At 46.4% G+C, this 15,260-nt stretch overlaps 1 protein-coding gene across 1 annotated transcript in view; it reads right to left on the bottom strand.

The window, feature by feature from the left end:
• The window catches only part of DMRT1 (doublesex and mab-3 related transcription factor 1), a 144,639-nt gene extending 132,125 nt beyond the window's left edge, over positions 1 to 12,514 (bottom strand). Inside the window, exons 1-2 of the mRNA XM_011970127.1 lie at positions 11,975 to 12,514; positions 6,922 to 7,105 (exon numbers count right to left, since the gene is read on the bottom strand). Of these exons, the coding sequence (XP_011825517.1) occupies positions 6,922 to 7,105; positions 11,975 to 12,328 (538 nt within the window). The 5' untranslated portion in view covers positions 12,329 to 12,514. The remainder of the gene's footprint in view (positions 1 to 6,921; positions 7,106 to 11,974) is intronic.
• Positions 12,515 to 15,260: the final 2,746 nt, after the last annotated feature.

Genomic DNA, 15,260 nt, shown 5'->3' on the forward strand with positions numbered 1-15,260 from the left:
AAAAAAAAAAAAATGGCCTTAGTGTGTAGGCTCACACCTGTAATCCCAGCACTTTGGGAGCTGAAGCAGGAGTTCAAGACCAGCCTGGGCAACAAAGCGAGACCCTGTCTCCACAAAACGAAAAAAATGTTTAAATTAGCCAGGCATGATAGTGTGCACCTATAGTCCTAACTGCTCAGGAAGCTGAGGAAGGAAAATTGCTTGAGCCTAGGAGTTGGAGGATGCAGTGAGCCATGATGGTGCCACTACACTCCAGCCTGGGAGACAGAATGAGACTCTGTCTCTAAATAAATAATAATGGTCAGTCCTGGTGGCTCATGCCTGTAATCTCAGCATTTTGGGAGGCCGAGGTGGGCAGAGCACCTGAGGTCAGGAGCTCAAGACCAACCTGGCCAACATGGTGAAACCCTGCCTCTACCAAAAATATAAAAATTAGTGGGAGTGGCTAATTTAAAATACAAAAATTAGGCAGGTGTGGTGGCGAACGCCTGTAATCCCAGCTACTCAGCAGGCTGACACAGGAAAATCCCTTAAACCTGGGAGGCGGAGGTTGCAGTGAGCCGAGATCGCACCACTGCAACCCAGCATGGGCAACAAGAGCAAGACTTCGTCTCAAAAAAAAAAAAAAAAAAAAAAATTAATTAAATAAAAATTTAAAATAAAATAAAAATTTGCAAAAAAACTCTAAAATGCTTAAAATGCTATCTTAAATTTAAATAACCTCACAAAGAATTTTTAGGACAGTGGCAATGCTCTGAATACTATAATGGTGGACACATGCTATTATACTTTGTCCAAACCCATAAAAAGTACATCAACAAGAGCAAACCCCTACGCAAACTATGGATTCTGGATGACAATGATGCATCAATGTAAGTTCATCGATGCTGGCCAATACACCACTCTGATGGGGGATGCTGGTAATATGGGAGAGGCTCTGCATGTGTAGGGGCAAGGAGTATATAAAAAAATCTCCGTACCTTCCTCTCAATTTTGCTGTGAACCTAAAACTGCTCTAAAAAAGTGTTTTTAATTTAAACAACTCAGTAGCTTCCACTGTGAATTCACCAGCCATATCTCTTACTTGTAAAAACTGCATGGGACACTATTCCATTTTCAAATGAACACATTTCATGTTTTATGAACTTTCAAGCACTTAAACATACAACACAATGCGTTTCCCAACTGGCATGTGCTCTCTCGCTGTATGCTCTCCAAGTGGAATAACTGCCGAAGAAAAGTGAAGGAAAGGCCCCTTCAATATGAGACACAGACCTGACTGACCCTCCTAACAGGGGAAAGGTGATTGAAACTGGGCCACGAGCCACAGAAGAGGCTGGAGCTGCCCAGGGGGGCCCAAAGTGGTTTGATCTGGGGGAGGGTGAATGTGAGTGTGGATGGAAGTCCCCGGTGCTCCAAAAGGGAGGGCCCCAAGAGAGATAACATTCAGGTCCTTACAAAGGGCACACATGCAGAAGTGAATTATCTACAATGCAACCCTTCATCTGACAGTTTCTGTACAGAAAAGGAGAGGCAGAGAACTATGCAGACCCTAGCATAAGCACTGTGTCAAACAGCATTCTATAGGAACATGAAAGATTAAAGAAAAAGAGAGTATTAAATAAAACAAACAAAGGGAAGAAGACCTGAGATTTAAGTCAGCTAATAACTTTTGGAAAAAAAAAAAAGTACATTTTATGCCAAAGTTCAAAAAATGAAACCACAGGAAAAAAATGTAAATTTGCCATTAATTCTTTTCTTTTTTCCTGAATACTCCAAAAATGGCTGGGAATAAACTATTTGCTTATCAATAGCGTATCTGCGGCTGGGCACAGTAGCTCACACCTGTAATCCCAGCACTTTGGGAGGCCGAGGCAGGAGGATAACTTGAGGTCAAGAGTTCAAGACCAGCCTGGCCAACATGGTGAAACCCCATCTCCACTAAAATACAAAAAATGGGTAGTGGCAAGCGCCTGTAATCCCAGTTACTCAAGAGGCTTAGGCACCAGAATCTCTTGAACCCGGGAGGCGGAGACTGCAGTAAGCTGGGATCGTGCCACAGCACTCCAGCCTGAGCAACAGAGCGAGACTGTCTCAAAAAAACAAAACAAAACAAAAAAAAGTGTACTGCTAACAACTGATCCTGATAGCACAAGCAACAGCAACAGCAATAAACAGAATTTCTTCAAAAGGCTATTTCTTTCCACGGTAATACCCACAGTCATATAAGAAAATAACAACAAAAATATTTTATACTCGCTATTCAAAGACTATTCAGTTAATCTGGTCAGTCTCAGCCAATCTTTGGCTAAAGATTTTAGAGGTTTTCTTCCAGTATATGTTATCCTCCTCAGAGGCCAGTTTCTCCAATAAATGAAACAATACTTAATTTCCTTCTAAGTGTCCTCAGAATTTGGCCAATAATCTTGGCAATAATTCTTGAGCACTTCTCTCCTTCACTTTTGGCCCTTTTGGGAGCCAAAAGGAGATAACTAAGAAACTTCAAGGACTTAAAAGTCTACTAAGGCCACATGCAGTGGCTCACGCCTGTAATCTCAACACTTTGGGAGGCTGAGGCGGGCAGATCGCTTGAGGTCAGGCGTTTGAGACCAGCCTGACCAACATGGTGAAACCCTGTCTCTACTAAAAGTACAAAAATTAGCTGGGCATTGCCATGCACACCTGTAATCTCAGCTACTCAAGAGGCTGAGGTGAGAGAATCGTCTGAGCCCAGGAAGTGGAGGTTGCAGTGAGCCAAGATTGCGCCACTGCACTTGAGTCTGGGCGATAGAGTGAGACTCTGTCTCAAAAAATAAATAAATAAATAAAAGTCGACTAAATTTCACTAAGCTACTGACCTAGTAAACAATAGACATCAGGTATCAGAAAGTAGAAAGTTAGTAACTTGCCCCAAGGTGTGCCGGGTTGCTAGGTTTTACCACTCCACGACAACTCCTACAACTTTCACCTCTCACTGCATAACTTCAAATCGTAGCCTTCCACATCTATTTTTCTTTCTTTTTTTTTTTTTTTGAGATGGGGTCTCACTCTATGGCCCAGGCTGGAGTGCAGTGACACAATCTCGGCTCACCGCAACCTCCACCTCCCAGGTTCAAGAGATTCTCCTGCCTCAGCCTCCCAAGTAACTGGGACTACAGGCGTGTGCCACCATGCCCAGCTAATTTTGATATTTTCAGTAGAGACAGGGTTTCCCCATGTTGACCAGGCTGGTCTAGAACTCCTGACCTCAGGTGATCGACCCGCCTCGGCCTCCCAAAGTGCTGGGATTACAGGCATGAGCCACTGTGCCTGGCCGGCCTTCCACATCTATACAATGGAATTCTAGGTCACTAAAAATTCTCAGCTGTAGTAAATGAAAAAAGCTAATTAGACCCAAGTAGGAACAATACACTTCCACTATATTAATTATGTGAATATTTTACACGTACATATGAAAAGGATAAACAGACACATACATCTGTACATGCAGTAAGTCCTCCTGGAATGACAAAGAGAGCTGCAGGTTGGGGTTAGAAGAACAATGATCTTTTATGGGATATATTTTTGTACTCTACTATACATGTTTACCATTTACCTGCATGAAATTATTTTAAGTAAAGCCAACATCTGAAAAATGAATATAAGCTATATATTTGTTAGTAGGAAGCTATCGAAGAAGTTAAGCTCCCTTTGCTGTATACAAGCTTCAGGACTCTCCACAGTCAGTCTGTCTTTTTCTCTCTCCCCCACACTCCCACACTCCATCTTTCTGTCTCTATATTTATGTAGTTTAATTCTGCTGGCATTTCAATTTCCCCCTTGCTCACATCCTAACCCAGTCCAGAAGCTATCAGTCCCCACTCGGGAGGTCTGGTAGCAAATCCCATGAATGACAGCAACCTGTGGCTCCTGCCCCACAGAGATGAGCTGGTTAGCAGAGAACCTACTGTCCGCTGGGCATGGTGGCTCACGTCTGTAACCCCAGAACTTTGGGAGGCTGAGGCGGGCGGATCACCTGAGGTCAGGAGTTCAGAGACCAGCCTGACCAACATGGAGGAAACCCCGTCTCTACTAAAATTACAAAATTAGTCAGGTGGCGCATGCCTGTAATCCCAGCTACTTGAAAGGCTGAGGCAGGAGAATCGCTTGAACCTGGGAGACTGAGGTTGTGGTGAACCAAAATTGCGCCATTGCCCTCCAGCCTGGGAAACAGGAGCAAAACTCTGTCTCAAAAAAAAAAAAAAAAAAAAAAGAGAGAGTGAGCCCATCATCCTCAGAAGGTGAAGGCTCCCCCGGAGCCATACTTGCCCACCTGTGCCTGAGCAAATGAGCAAAGCACGCTGTAGGCGTCCACATTCCCCTTCCCTATGAGTGCTAGTTCAAGGCTGTAGAATGACTCCGAGGTCTGTCAACTCCACAGGTGAAGAAGGGACTCTGGTAAAATCCTCCTTGACCCTGAACCCTCTATCTTGCCCCGCTACTGCTTCCTTTTGTAACTTTCCCTATCACCACTCTGAAACACCCTTGTGAGAGTCGTTCTGAACTCCGCACAGCCTAAAGTCCTTCTCTAAAGCTCTACTATCTTAGGGTGTATAATCAAACCGTGATGTCATGCCACATCCAGCACTGACACTGATCCATCACTGGCCTCTCCCTGTATTTCTTCCTGTGAAGACCCATGGCTGCTGTCTTCTGTGCCAACATAGAATGGCAGGGACTTTTTCCCCTAACATTGTTGCTAACTGTCCACCAGCCCTAAATTGCTCTGAGGATTAGACCACAGCCTCTAAACAATCATAAGTGTCCATTTTTCAAGGAAACATGACAACTGGTCCCAGTCAAGTCGAATGGGAAATCCATGGGTTTTGGAACCAGACAGGCCTGGAATAAATCCTAGCTCAGCCAGCTCCATTCTGTGGCAGCCTCCTTACGTTACCATTTACTAAGCCTTGGTTTTCCTATCTGTAAATGAGGATAATTCCTACCTCCTGAGACGTTTGTGAAAATCAAATGAGTTACTCCCCTATGGAAAACCTGGCACTGGGACTTGCCGTCTTTACTCATGTGACACATCCCATTTCTCATCTCAGCCCCAAAACTAAATCCACCAGATTAGCCGTGACCCTGTATCATTTAGTCACTAAACCTTGGACACATCTTAAAATCTTAAAGCATAAAGATCATATTTCTGATACACTCCTTCCTTTCTATGAAAAGCAAAGTTTTGGCTGGGCACGGCAGCTCACGCCTGTAATCCCAGCACTTTGGGAGGCTGAGGTGGGTGGATCACTTGAGGTCAGGAGTTCAAGGCCAGCCTGGCCAACATGGTAAAACTCCATTTCTACTAAAAAATACAAAAATTAGTCGGGTGTGGTGGCAGGCGCCTGTAGTCCTAGCTACTCAGGAGGCTGAAGCAGGAGAATCATTTGAACCGAGGAGGTGGAGGTTGCAGTGAGGCAAGATCACACCACTACACTCCAGCCTGGCAACAGAGCGAGACTCCATCTCAAAAAAAAAAGAAGAGAAAACTATTATAAGGACATACTATTGAGCAGCCAATCCAAGCAAAAAAAAAAAGAGTATCTTGACCTCTGTTAATTACATAGTCAATAACTTCAGTAAAATACACAGAGACAGACACAGACACACCTTCCTGCTTTCTTTGGTGCTTAACTTCTTTTTTAACTTCTGCTTAACTTCCTTTTTAATAATGGCCAAGATTCATAAGATCTTTAAGACCCTCAGGAACCCTTTCCCTCATTTTTGACAAGAGGAAAAAAATGGCCCAGAGAGCTTAAGTAACTTCTCCAAAGTTGCACAGCTAGTTAATGATATACGGTTGTGTGACTTTAGTACACAGTGGTTAAGCCCAGCAAACTGAGTAATTCATGAAAGCTTAGTCAGGGTGATTATCACACTGCTAGGCTGCATTTCATGGAGCTTAGAACACTTTAAAGACATTTAAAGATATTCTGTGAATTATAGTATGTGTATTTAATTGCCAGGAACAATAAGATTCCACAGGTCTTTATTTGGTGGATGTCTTATAGCTCCCACATTCTAGACCAGTGCCATCAAATTAGACTTTCTAAGAGACAGAAATGCATTACCCAATATGGTAGCCCTGAGTTGTATGTGGCTATTGAGCACACAAAATCTGGCTGGTGTAATGAAGAAACTGAATGTTTTCATTTATTTCATTGTAATGAATTTAAATTTAAATAGCCACATGTGGCTGGGGGCTTCCATACTGGAACAGACCCCTGTACTTTACTCCAGACCCCTGTAATTTAGAGACCTAGTGCAGTAAGCACATTGAGTATTGAGCTTTGGAGACAGATAAACTCATTCAGATACTTTCTAATTCAGTAAACTTGGCCAATCCCGTAACTGCCTATGTCTCAGGTTTCACATGTGTAAAAAAGAACACAGTCCTCCTTAGCACCCAGGGGAGAGAGTTCAAGCCAATGTGGCCTGCCTTCCTGTGTTACTTCCCAGTGCTCATTCAAATCTGACACTAGGATTGGGCCTTTCTAGACACTTTCCCCAAATGGATGCAGTGGAGAAGTGGACTTCTAGTTCTAGGAAACAAGGACATTTAGTTCCCACAAGGATGACTGGAAAATGAAGGGGTGGACTAGATGAAATCTGAACAAACTCACCTCTCTCTGACATCATTCCCTGTCCAGATTCAGTCTTGACTAATAATGAACAGGAAAGAGTTGAACCTGCATTTCTAGAATTCATGGCCCCTGCCTTTGTGATGCAGACAAAAACAGACCTTCAGAGGGAGAATCCTTTACAAAATCCTCTAAGCTCTAAACACTGTATGTAGCTCAGGGGAGTCCTGTTTCTGTGGCTGCAGCCCTTCTTCCTCCCTCATGCCCAGTCTCCATGTGAACCCCAGTGCCCCCAGATTACCTGAAGCTGCAGTGGTGGGGACACTGGCTGGTGGTGGCTGAGAGGGGCCACTGCTCTCAGTCATGAGGCACGGGTTGCTGCCATTGTTCTCTCTTTTGACAAGGAGCTCGGCTGCACTGGGCAGTGGGATGGGGTGGCTGATACCCAATTCCTCCTCCTGGGCCTGCTGCCTTCTCAGGGCCACCTGGAAGCACACGACAACGACAACGAGTCATCCTCCAGCACTCCAGAATCAGCTTTGCCAAAGCACAGAAGCCCCATCCATCCCAGACACCACGATTCACTAGCTCTGGAGGTGAGGTCTGAAAATCTCCCATTTCTTCTCAAACCCACCCAGGCAACTATGATGTGCAAAGCTTAGAAACAGTTTTGAGCCAGACAGTAGGTGCTCAAAAAATGCTTGTTGCCAGACATGGTGGCACATGCCTGGAATCCCAGCTACTCAGGAGCCTGAGGCAGGAGAATCACTTAAGCCCAGGAGTTTGAGGCTGCCGTGGGCTATGATCGCGCCACTGCACTCCAGCCTAGGAGACAGAGTAAGACCCCGTCTCTTAACAAACAAACAGAAAAGCTTGTTAAACAAATCATTGTGTAGAATATGGTTAGGGAGGATCAGGAAAAAGCTGTAGTCAGCCAAGTGAAGGAGTACAATCTAAAGAGCAGAGGAGGTCAGAAGCAGTGACAGATTAGGAAGGAAAATGGGATCACTCAATCCTTCATTCCACAAACTTGCAAAAGGCCACCGTACTAAAAACAGGGACCAGTAAGAGTAGATTGGATCCTACATTACTTACAGTTTAACAAATGAAACAGGGCCAAGAATGGTGGTTAACATCTGTAATCCCAGCACTTTTGGAGGCAGAGGTGGGCCAATCACCGGAGGTCAGGAGTTCGAGATTGGCCTGGCCAACATGGTGAAACCCCATCCTCACTAAAAAAAATACAAAAATTAGCCAGGCATGTTGGCCCACCTGTAGTCCCAGCTACTCGGGAGGCTGAGGCAGAAGAATCGCTGAAACCCAGGAGGCAGAGGTTACAGTGAGCCGAGATCACAACACTGCACTCCAGCCTAGGCAACAAAGCAATACTACGTCTCCAAAAAAAAGTTTTTTTAAAGGCGAAACAGGAGGCAAGCAAAATGCCACTACAACACAAGGCAAACTGTGACAAACACCACAAGAGTGGTACACAGAAGAAAGTACCTTTCACTCCTACAGAAGAAAGAGAGAAATGTCTTTAACATGTTAAAATCAGCCGGCAGTAGTATTTGGACAGAGCATTGAAGAATAGGATGAGGAGGACTTGGACAGGCAAGGATGAAGGGGCAGAACATACTGGAAGAATATGGAACAGGGTGGACAGGAAAGGCAGGGGCTGCTTAGGAAAGCCTGGAGAGCCCCGTTTCCTGGGGTGGAGGAAGCATGTGGGAGAAGCAGTGGAGAAAGGGACTGGAATCTGGCGTTGAAGTCCCTGAAGGCAGAAGAGGCAGAAGGCAGGGAGAAAGGGTGAAGACAGGTGTGTGATATTCCAGACAGACAAAAGGAGAGAGTCAGAACTGGAGACTGGAAAGGACCTGACATACTCTTCATGGTCCCTCTTCAATTTATCTTCTTTTAAATAACATTGTTAAAGATTGAAAACAGGCCAGGTGGGGTGGCTCACACCTGTAATCCCATCACTTCGGGAGGCCAAGGCAGGGGTAACACCTGAGGTCAGCAGCTTGAGACCAGCCTGACCAATATGGTGAAACCTCGTATACTAAAAATACAAAAATTAGCCAGGCGAGGTAGCATGCGCCGGTAATCCCAGCTACTCAGGAGGTGTAAAGGAGAATTACTTGAATCCAGGAGGCGGAGGTTGCAGTGAGCCGAAATCAAGCCACTGCACTCCAGCCTGGGCGATGGAGCAAGACCCCTCAAAATAAATAAATAAATAAATAAATAAGATTAAAAAAACAAGATTAAAAAAACAGGTTTAAAGAAAATTAACTGTATTTTTGCTTACTGCATATAACAAAGACTTTCTGTTGAAACTGACTAAGGTGTGGTGCTCATGAAATGACAGTGAAGCACTCCTACCGCAGAGCTGCCCAAATATAAGCCAAAGGTAAAATCAAAATGTTAGATTACAAAACTCAACTACGGGCGGGGCGGGCGCAGTGGCTCACACCTGTAATCCCAGCACTGTGGGAGGCCGAGGCGGGTGGATCACCTGAGGTCAGGAGTTTGAGACCAGCCTGACCAATATGGTGAAATCCCGTCTCCACTAAAAATACAAAAATTAGCCGGGTGTGGTGGCGTGCGCCTGTAGTCCCAGCTACTCGGGAGGCTGAGGCAGAAGAATCACTTGAACCCGGGAGGCGGAGGTTGCAGTGAGCCAAGATCATGTTACTGCACTCCAGCCTGGGGAACAGAGCGAGACTCCCTTCTAAAAAAAGAAAGAAAGGAAGAAAAAGCAACTACAATTTATATGTTGCTTTAGGAAAACTACAGTCCAAACATAGAAAGCTGATTAATTGGGAAGTAATTTTTCCTCATGGTCAAAAATAGTCTTCGACTTAGAAAAATTGACCTTAAATAATTAATGACTTAAGATTAAATAATTAAGCTTGAATTTCCTATTATTAACCAAGAGGCTTAGAAAGAGAACATCAATGAATCTGACCAGAAAGAAGTTTTAAACCCCTGCAAACCTCTGAAGTATGTCAGTGCATACTCACATCCTTCCTTACACAAACCCGATGCATATCCAAAATGCTCAGGTATCTCGCTAAGGACCTTCTCTCAATGTTTCTTAGGAAATATATAAAAAGGAAAGGGGATAACAATTGATTAAAAATGCAACTATACGATTATTTTAGAATCATATATAAGATCAATTTCAAACTATTTAAAAATGACTAAAAAGTAGTTGTTTTACGGATTTTTAAGGATTCATCTGGCACAGTACACACATTCTGGTGTAGAAAAAAATACTGAAGTTTCCCATTCTAAGTGACCTTGAGTTGCTTTTGTTTTTAACGGTGTAAGCAGCCTCCTCAACTAATAAAGGTTATTCAAAATTAATTTCTCTACTAGAATATTTTTACTACATTTTGAGAAATCCCCCAAGCATGTTCTCCACACAAAACATTTAAGCCAAAGATTAAATGTTTAGAGTATTTTTCTACCCAGTGTAATTTAAAAGTCCATTAATTTTTTCAGTAAACTCATTGTGACGCATTTTATTGCCACACCCAGTGTATTCTTTTCATCCACTATAGATTAAGCTTAAAATATCTATTAAGAAATTAGGCAAAACAATATCTATTTTCATGATTGCACTCACCATCTGTGAAGTTAAAACACGTTTAGTATAAAACACATTTGTAAAAATCTAAAGTATTACATAAAAGCATATAACCTTAGGGCATTTGTTTTCAATGGAGGATATTTACATGTTCCTAATCAAAAGGAGCACATCGTTAGCAAACATTTGTTATCTTTTCATTTTGAATAACCTGTCTTAAAAAGATGAAACAACTTTTAACTGGAAATAACGTAGATTACTGCCTTCTAAAAATCCTTTTAGAATACTAACGACATTAACTTTCCGTTAAAATGTTAAATTACTAGCCGACTTACGAACCTTTAAAAAAACAAAATCACAGACGGACAAAAATCTCAAACCCTACCTAGCGCGCTTTTTTCCACCTGCGCATATTTTTTTAAATTCGTAAGCGTGCTTTAAAACATATTCAAAGAATTTGCACTTTAATCTTCGCTCGAGAATGCAAATTTTAAAACGCTAATAAAATTTCCAGAGTTCTCAAAATGGCTGAGGCGCTCAGCCTCCATCCACGCGGGACAAAGATAAAAAGTGCGCCAGGCGCTCAGGAAAGACCTCGCAACGCGCGTCCACTGCAGCGACTTTTCCAGAAAGACAAATAAGGCTTTCCGACAGGTTACCCTGGTAAGCAGCAGCCCGGCCGAGTCTCCCTTTCCCCCTAACGGAACGGCCAGCACTGGCGCCCTCCAAGATCCTTTCTTATTTAAGTGCAACTCAGCAAAGAGGGAGAGTCAGGGATTCTGGGGGCGCTCGATGAAATCCAACCCCGAAACCCTCAGCTCCCAAGGCACGGTCGGAGATCTTGGGACCCTGAAGCGGAGAGAATTCTGCAATACTCTGCTGGGAGAGCGGGGCTAGAGATCCCGGGGATTCCCTTGGAATCGAACCCTCCCCACTACCCTCACCTCAGAGGGCCAGAGCGAAGATCCTGAAGACTCCTCTACACCAACCAACCCTGCCAACTCTTGGAGCGCGGGCTCTGGGATCGCGGGGAAGCCCAGAGGGGCGAACCCCGAAATTCCCTGCCCTGAGAGCGGGATCAGGGATCTCAGGGACCCGGGAGCACAGGGAACCCCCGCGACTCTCTTCAGCGGCGCGAGTTAGAGATCCCATGGACTCCCGTACAGGCTAACCCCGCAACTCCGCTGAAAGGCAGGGTCAGAGATCGTGGGGAACCCCGAGCCAAGCGAAGCCCGCAACTCTGCCCGGTGGGCGGGATCAGAGACACGTCTCCGGCCCTCTCAGACTGGCGTTGTAGCGTGGCCGGGAGCCCAGGACCCCAAGCGCAGCGGCCGTCGGCAAGTACCGCGGAGTCTTTCCACAACCCAGGACCCACATGGCGACGGCCATGCTGGGGGGACTTCATTCAAAAAACTCGGGCCCCGCCGGGAGCGGTGGCCCACGCCTGTAATCCCAGCACTTTGGGAGGCCGAGGCGGGTGGATCACCTGAGGTCAGGAGTTCGAGACCAGTCTGACCAATATGGTGAAACCTCCATCTCTACTAAAAACACAAAAATTAGCCGGGCATGGTGGCGTGCGCCTGTAGTCCCAGCTACTTGGGAGGCTGAGGCAGGACAATTGCTTGAACTCGGGAGGCTGAGGTTGCAGTGCGCCGAGATCGCGCCACTACAGTCCAGCCTGGGGCAACACGGCGAGACTCCATCTAGAAAAAAAAAAAAAAAAAAAACTAGGGCTGAACCCCGGCTCCCGGACGCCCGCACCCACCTGCGCGGCCATCACGCGCTGCCTCTCGGCGATCAGGTTGCACTTTTTGCACTGGCAGTCCCGCCACATGCAGAAGCGCTTGTGGCCCTTGAGCGGCGACGCGTAGCCGTGGTTCCTGCAGCGTGCACACTTGGGCAGCCGTGGGGACTTCTTGCTCCCTGCACCCAGGCCCGACGCCCCGGAGCTGGAGCCGCCTCCGCCGCTGCTGCCCCCGGCGCTCGAACCGCCGGCCGCCCCCACTAGCGCCCCAGACGCTTTGCCAAACCCCCCGGCTTTGCCCTGCGGCGGTGCCCCGGGGGCGTGAGGGGCTTCCGACGGTGTAGAGGGCTTGCTGAATGCCTCGTCGTTGGGCATGGTGCCCCTAGGACAAGTGCGAGCACTCTGGCCGCCTCTCTCGCCTGGTGATTGCTGCGAGGTATGAACCCGACGGACAGCGAGGCTCGGGAGGAGGAGGCGCAGGAGACGTGTTCGCTGCAGCCGGAGGTGCAGCTGGAGTGGCGAGGTCTGGACACGCCACGCCCGGAGTGGTGGGGGGTTGTGCCTTTTCTTTTGGCGCGCGCGCGCGCGACTCAGAACTTTTGGATACTTTTCAGAACATTCCCGGGACTGCCTGGGAGGGAGCGTGGCCACGCCCACCGCCCCCCGACTCCAGCCACCGCTCTCCAGCTGCTTGCAAACTTGCACCGGCTGCAAGCATCCAGGGCTTTGCTACAGGGTCCCTGCAAGCCCACCGAGAGGTACAGAGCGGCCTGGAAATCGTGGGCACCCCTCCCCCCGCTCTCGGAGGCGCCAAGACCCGATTGCCAAAGCACGTTGCACCGAGGAAGCTGGACTCCCCAGGTCAAGAGCAGAGCCATGCTTGCATGCTTGGAGGAGGTGCAAACCATCCTACGGAGTCTTCTAGCTCCCTTTCCCCCGGAGGGGCGCACCAGATTTGATAGAGCCGACTTTGGCAACAGCCAAGTCAGAAAAAAAAATTTTTTTTCTCTCTTAAGAGCTATGAGGTGGAAGGCCTCAGAAATGTATAGAGTAAATAAGATGTGCCCTATTTGTACGGCAAATAAGATCCTCAGTGTGCAGGGCACAAGCACTTCAAAAATTTCAAAGGTTGGAACTTTCTGTTCTCCGTTTATCCCGTCCTGCACCAGTGTTCATTTGCTCACAAGACTTCTACCTCCTTCGCTCCAGATAACTTTACGATCTACGATCTACTGTTCCAGCCCGTGTTCCCGTTCACTTCAGGTGCATATAGCTTCTTGCCTGTGAGGCCGCTTGAACTTACACTCTGCAGGCACGGGAAACTCAAACTTAAAAAGAAACATATATATTAAAAAACTGAGGTGGGGGGTGGTTACACATATGTAGACATGTATCAAAACTCATTCTACGCTTCATATCTGTGCATTTTACTGTATGTCATTATACCTCTAAAAAAAAAAAAAGAAACAAACAAACAAACAAACCTGGTTCGATGATCTTACAGCCTGTCCCAGGGTTCTCATCCTGAACTCCCGCCCCAGCCATGCCTGTGTCCTCTCTGTACCTGCACAACAAATGCTCAGCAGCTAAGGCCTGCTGAGCAGTTCTTCCTACTCACCCACGTGCTCCCTAAGACCAGTCCTTCACCTCAAGTCTGAATCTCTGCAGTAGCTCCCAGCTGGTATCTCCATGTCTTAGTCTTCCGGTATATTCTATACACACAGCAGGGGGCCCCAGCAGTGCTTTGCTATTGTTTTCCATGTTAACGAGTTAAAGACCCGGGAGTGGGTCTTAATGCACTTTGAATGCTCCTTCTTTCCCACCAGCACTGGTATTAACCTTCAGGATCCTGGGCCGCCTCCAGACCTAGGGGATTATTTCTCCAAAGAGGCATGGTCACCCTGTTCAGCTTCTCATCAAAATGATTGTACTGTGGCCACCTCTTTCAGCAGTTTGGCGTTTTCAGTACTGAGTTCTGAAATCCTCGAATCTGCCTTTGGAGCTCTAATTCTGAGGCCTCTCTCACGGGCCCTTTCCCTCAGTCTGAAATTTCTCCATTAGTATTCTCTGTCTGAAAGTTACTTCCAAAAGAAGTGTCTAGCTTTACACAGCACCTCTACCTGTGAAACCAGTGAAACTCTACTCCTGACAGGAGCTAGGATGCAACCATCTATCCCATTCTGGAACCTTATAAATGATAACCACTACTTTGTTCAGAATATCTCATGCCTCTTAAATCTTCCATTAAAACACGCATGTCAATTGCTATTATCCAATATTTATGTTTTTTTTCCAGATTTATATTTTATTTATTTATTTATTTTTTAGAGATAGAGTCTTGCTCTGTTGCCTGGGCTAAAGTGCAGTGGCACAGTCACAGCTCACTGTAGCCTCCAGCTTCTGGGCTAAAGGGATCCTCCTGCCTCAGCCTTCCAAGTAGCTGGGACTAGAGGCATGTGCTACCATGCCTAATTTTTCTTTTTCTTCTTCCTGTTTTTTGAGACAGAGTCTCGCTCTCTCGCCCAGCCTGGAGTGCAGTGGCGTGATCTCGGCTCACTGCAAGCTCCGCCTACTGGGTTCACACCATTCTCCTGCCTCAGCCTCCCAAGTAGCTGGGACTACAGGTGCCTGCCACCATGCCCAGCTTCTTTTTTGTGTTTTTAGTAGAGATGGGGTTTCACCATGTTAGCCAGGATGGTCTTGATCTCTTGACCTCGTGATCCGCCCGCCTCGGCCTCCCAAAGTGCTGGGATTACAGGCATGAGCCACCGAGCCTGGCCCCAATTTTTAATTTTTTGTGGAGACGGGGGCTCACTGTGTTGCTCAGGCTGGTCTCAAACTCCTGGCCTCAAGTAATTCTCCTCCCTCCACCTCCCAAAGCACTGAGATTTATAGGTGTGAGCCTCCGTGCCTGAGCCATATTTATATTTTAATACTAAACTGGAGCTGAATCATTCCCAAGGTCCTGTCCAGTTTTAGACACTGAAGTAGATGCAGGAAGAAGCAGCTGTCAAATCCCAAATTACAAGGGAATATGTGTTCTTTACAAGCATCCTATCACTGGAATCTGTGAAGGAGGAATTTAAGCCCACAGAAAATTCAAGGCTAAGAATCTGTGTGACCAAGGCATAAAAACATAAAATGTTGTGATGAAGTTAATGGCCTAGTAAAGTTTTTATTCACAAAACACAGAAGAGGTACCAGACAGGAGACCACCAAAAATAGAGACAGGCCCTGCACAGTGGCTCACGCCTATAATCTCAGCATTTTGGGAGGCTGAGGCGGGCGGATCACCTGAGGTCAGGAG

This window comes from Mandrillus leucophaeus, unplaced genomic scaffold (assembly GCF_000951045.1).
Source record: "Mandrillus leucophaeus isolate KB7577 unplaced genomic scaffold, Mleu.le_1.0 Scaffold93, whole genome shotgun sequence".
In the NCBI taxonomy this organism is placed as follows: domain Eukaryota; kingdom Metazoa; phylum Chordata; class Mammalia; order Primates; family Cercopithecidae; genus Mandrillus; species Mandrillus leucophaeus.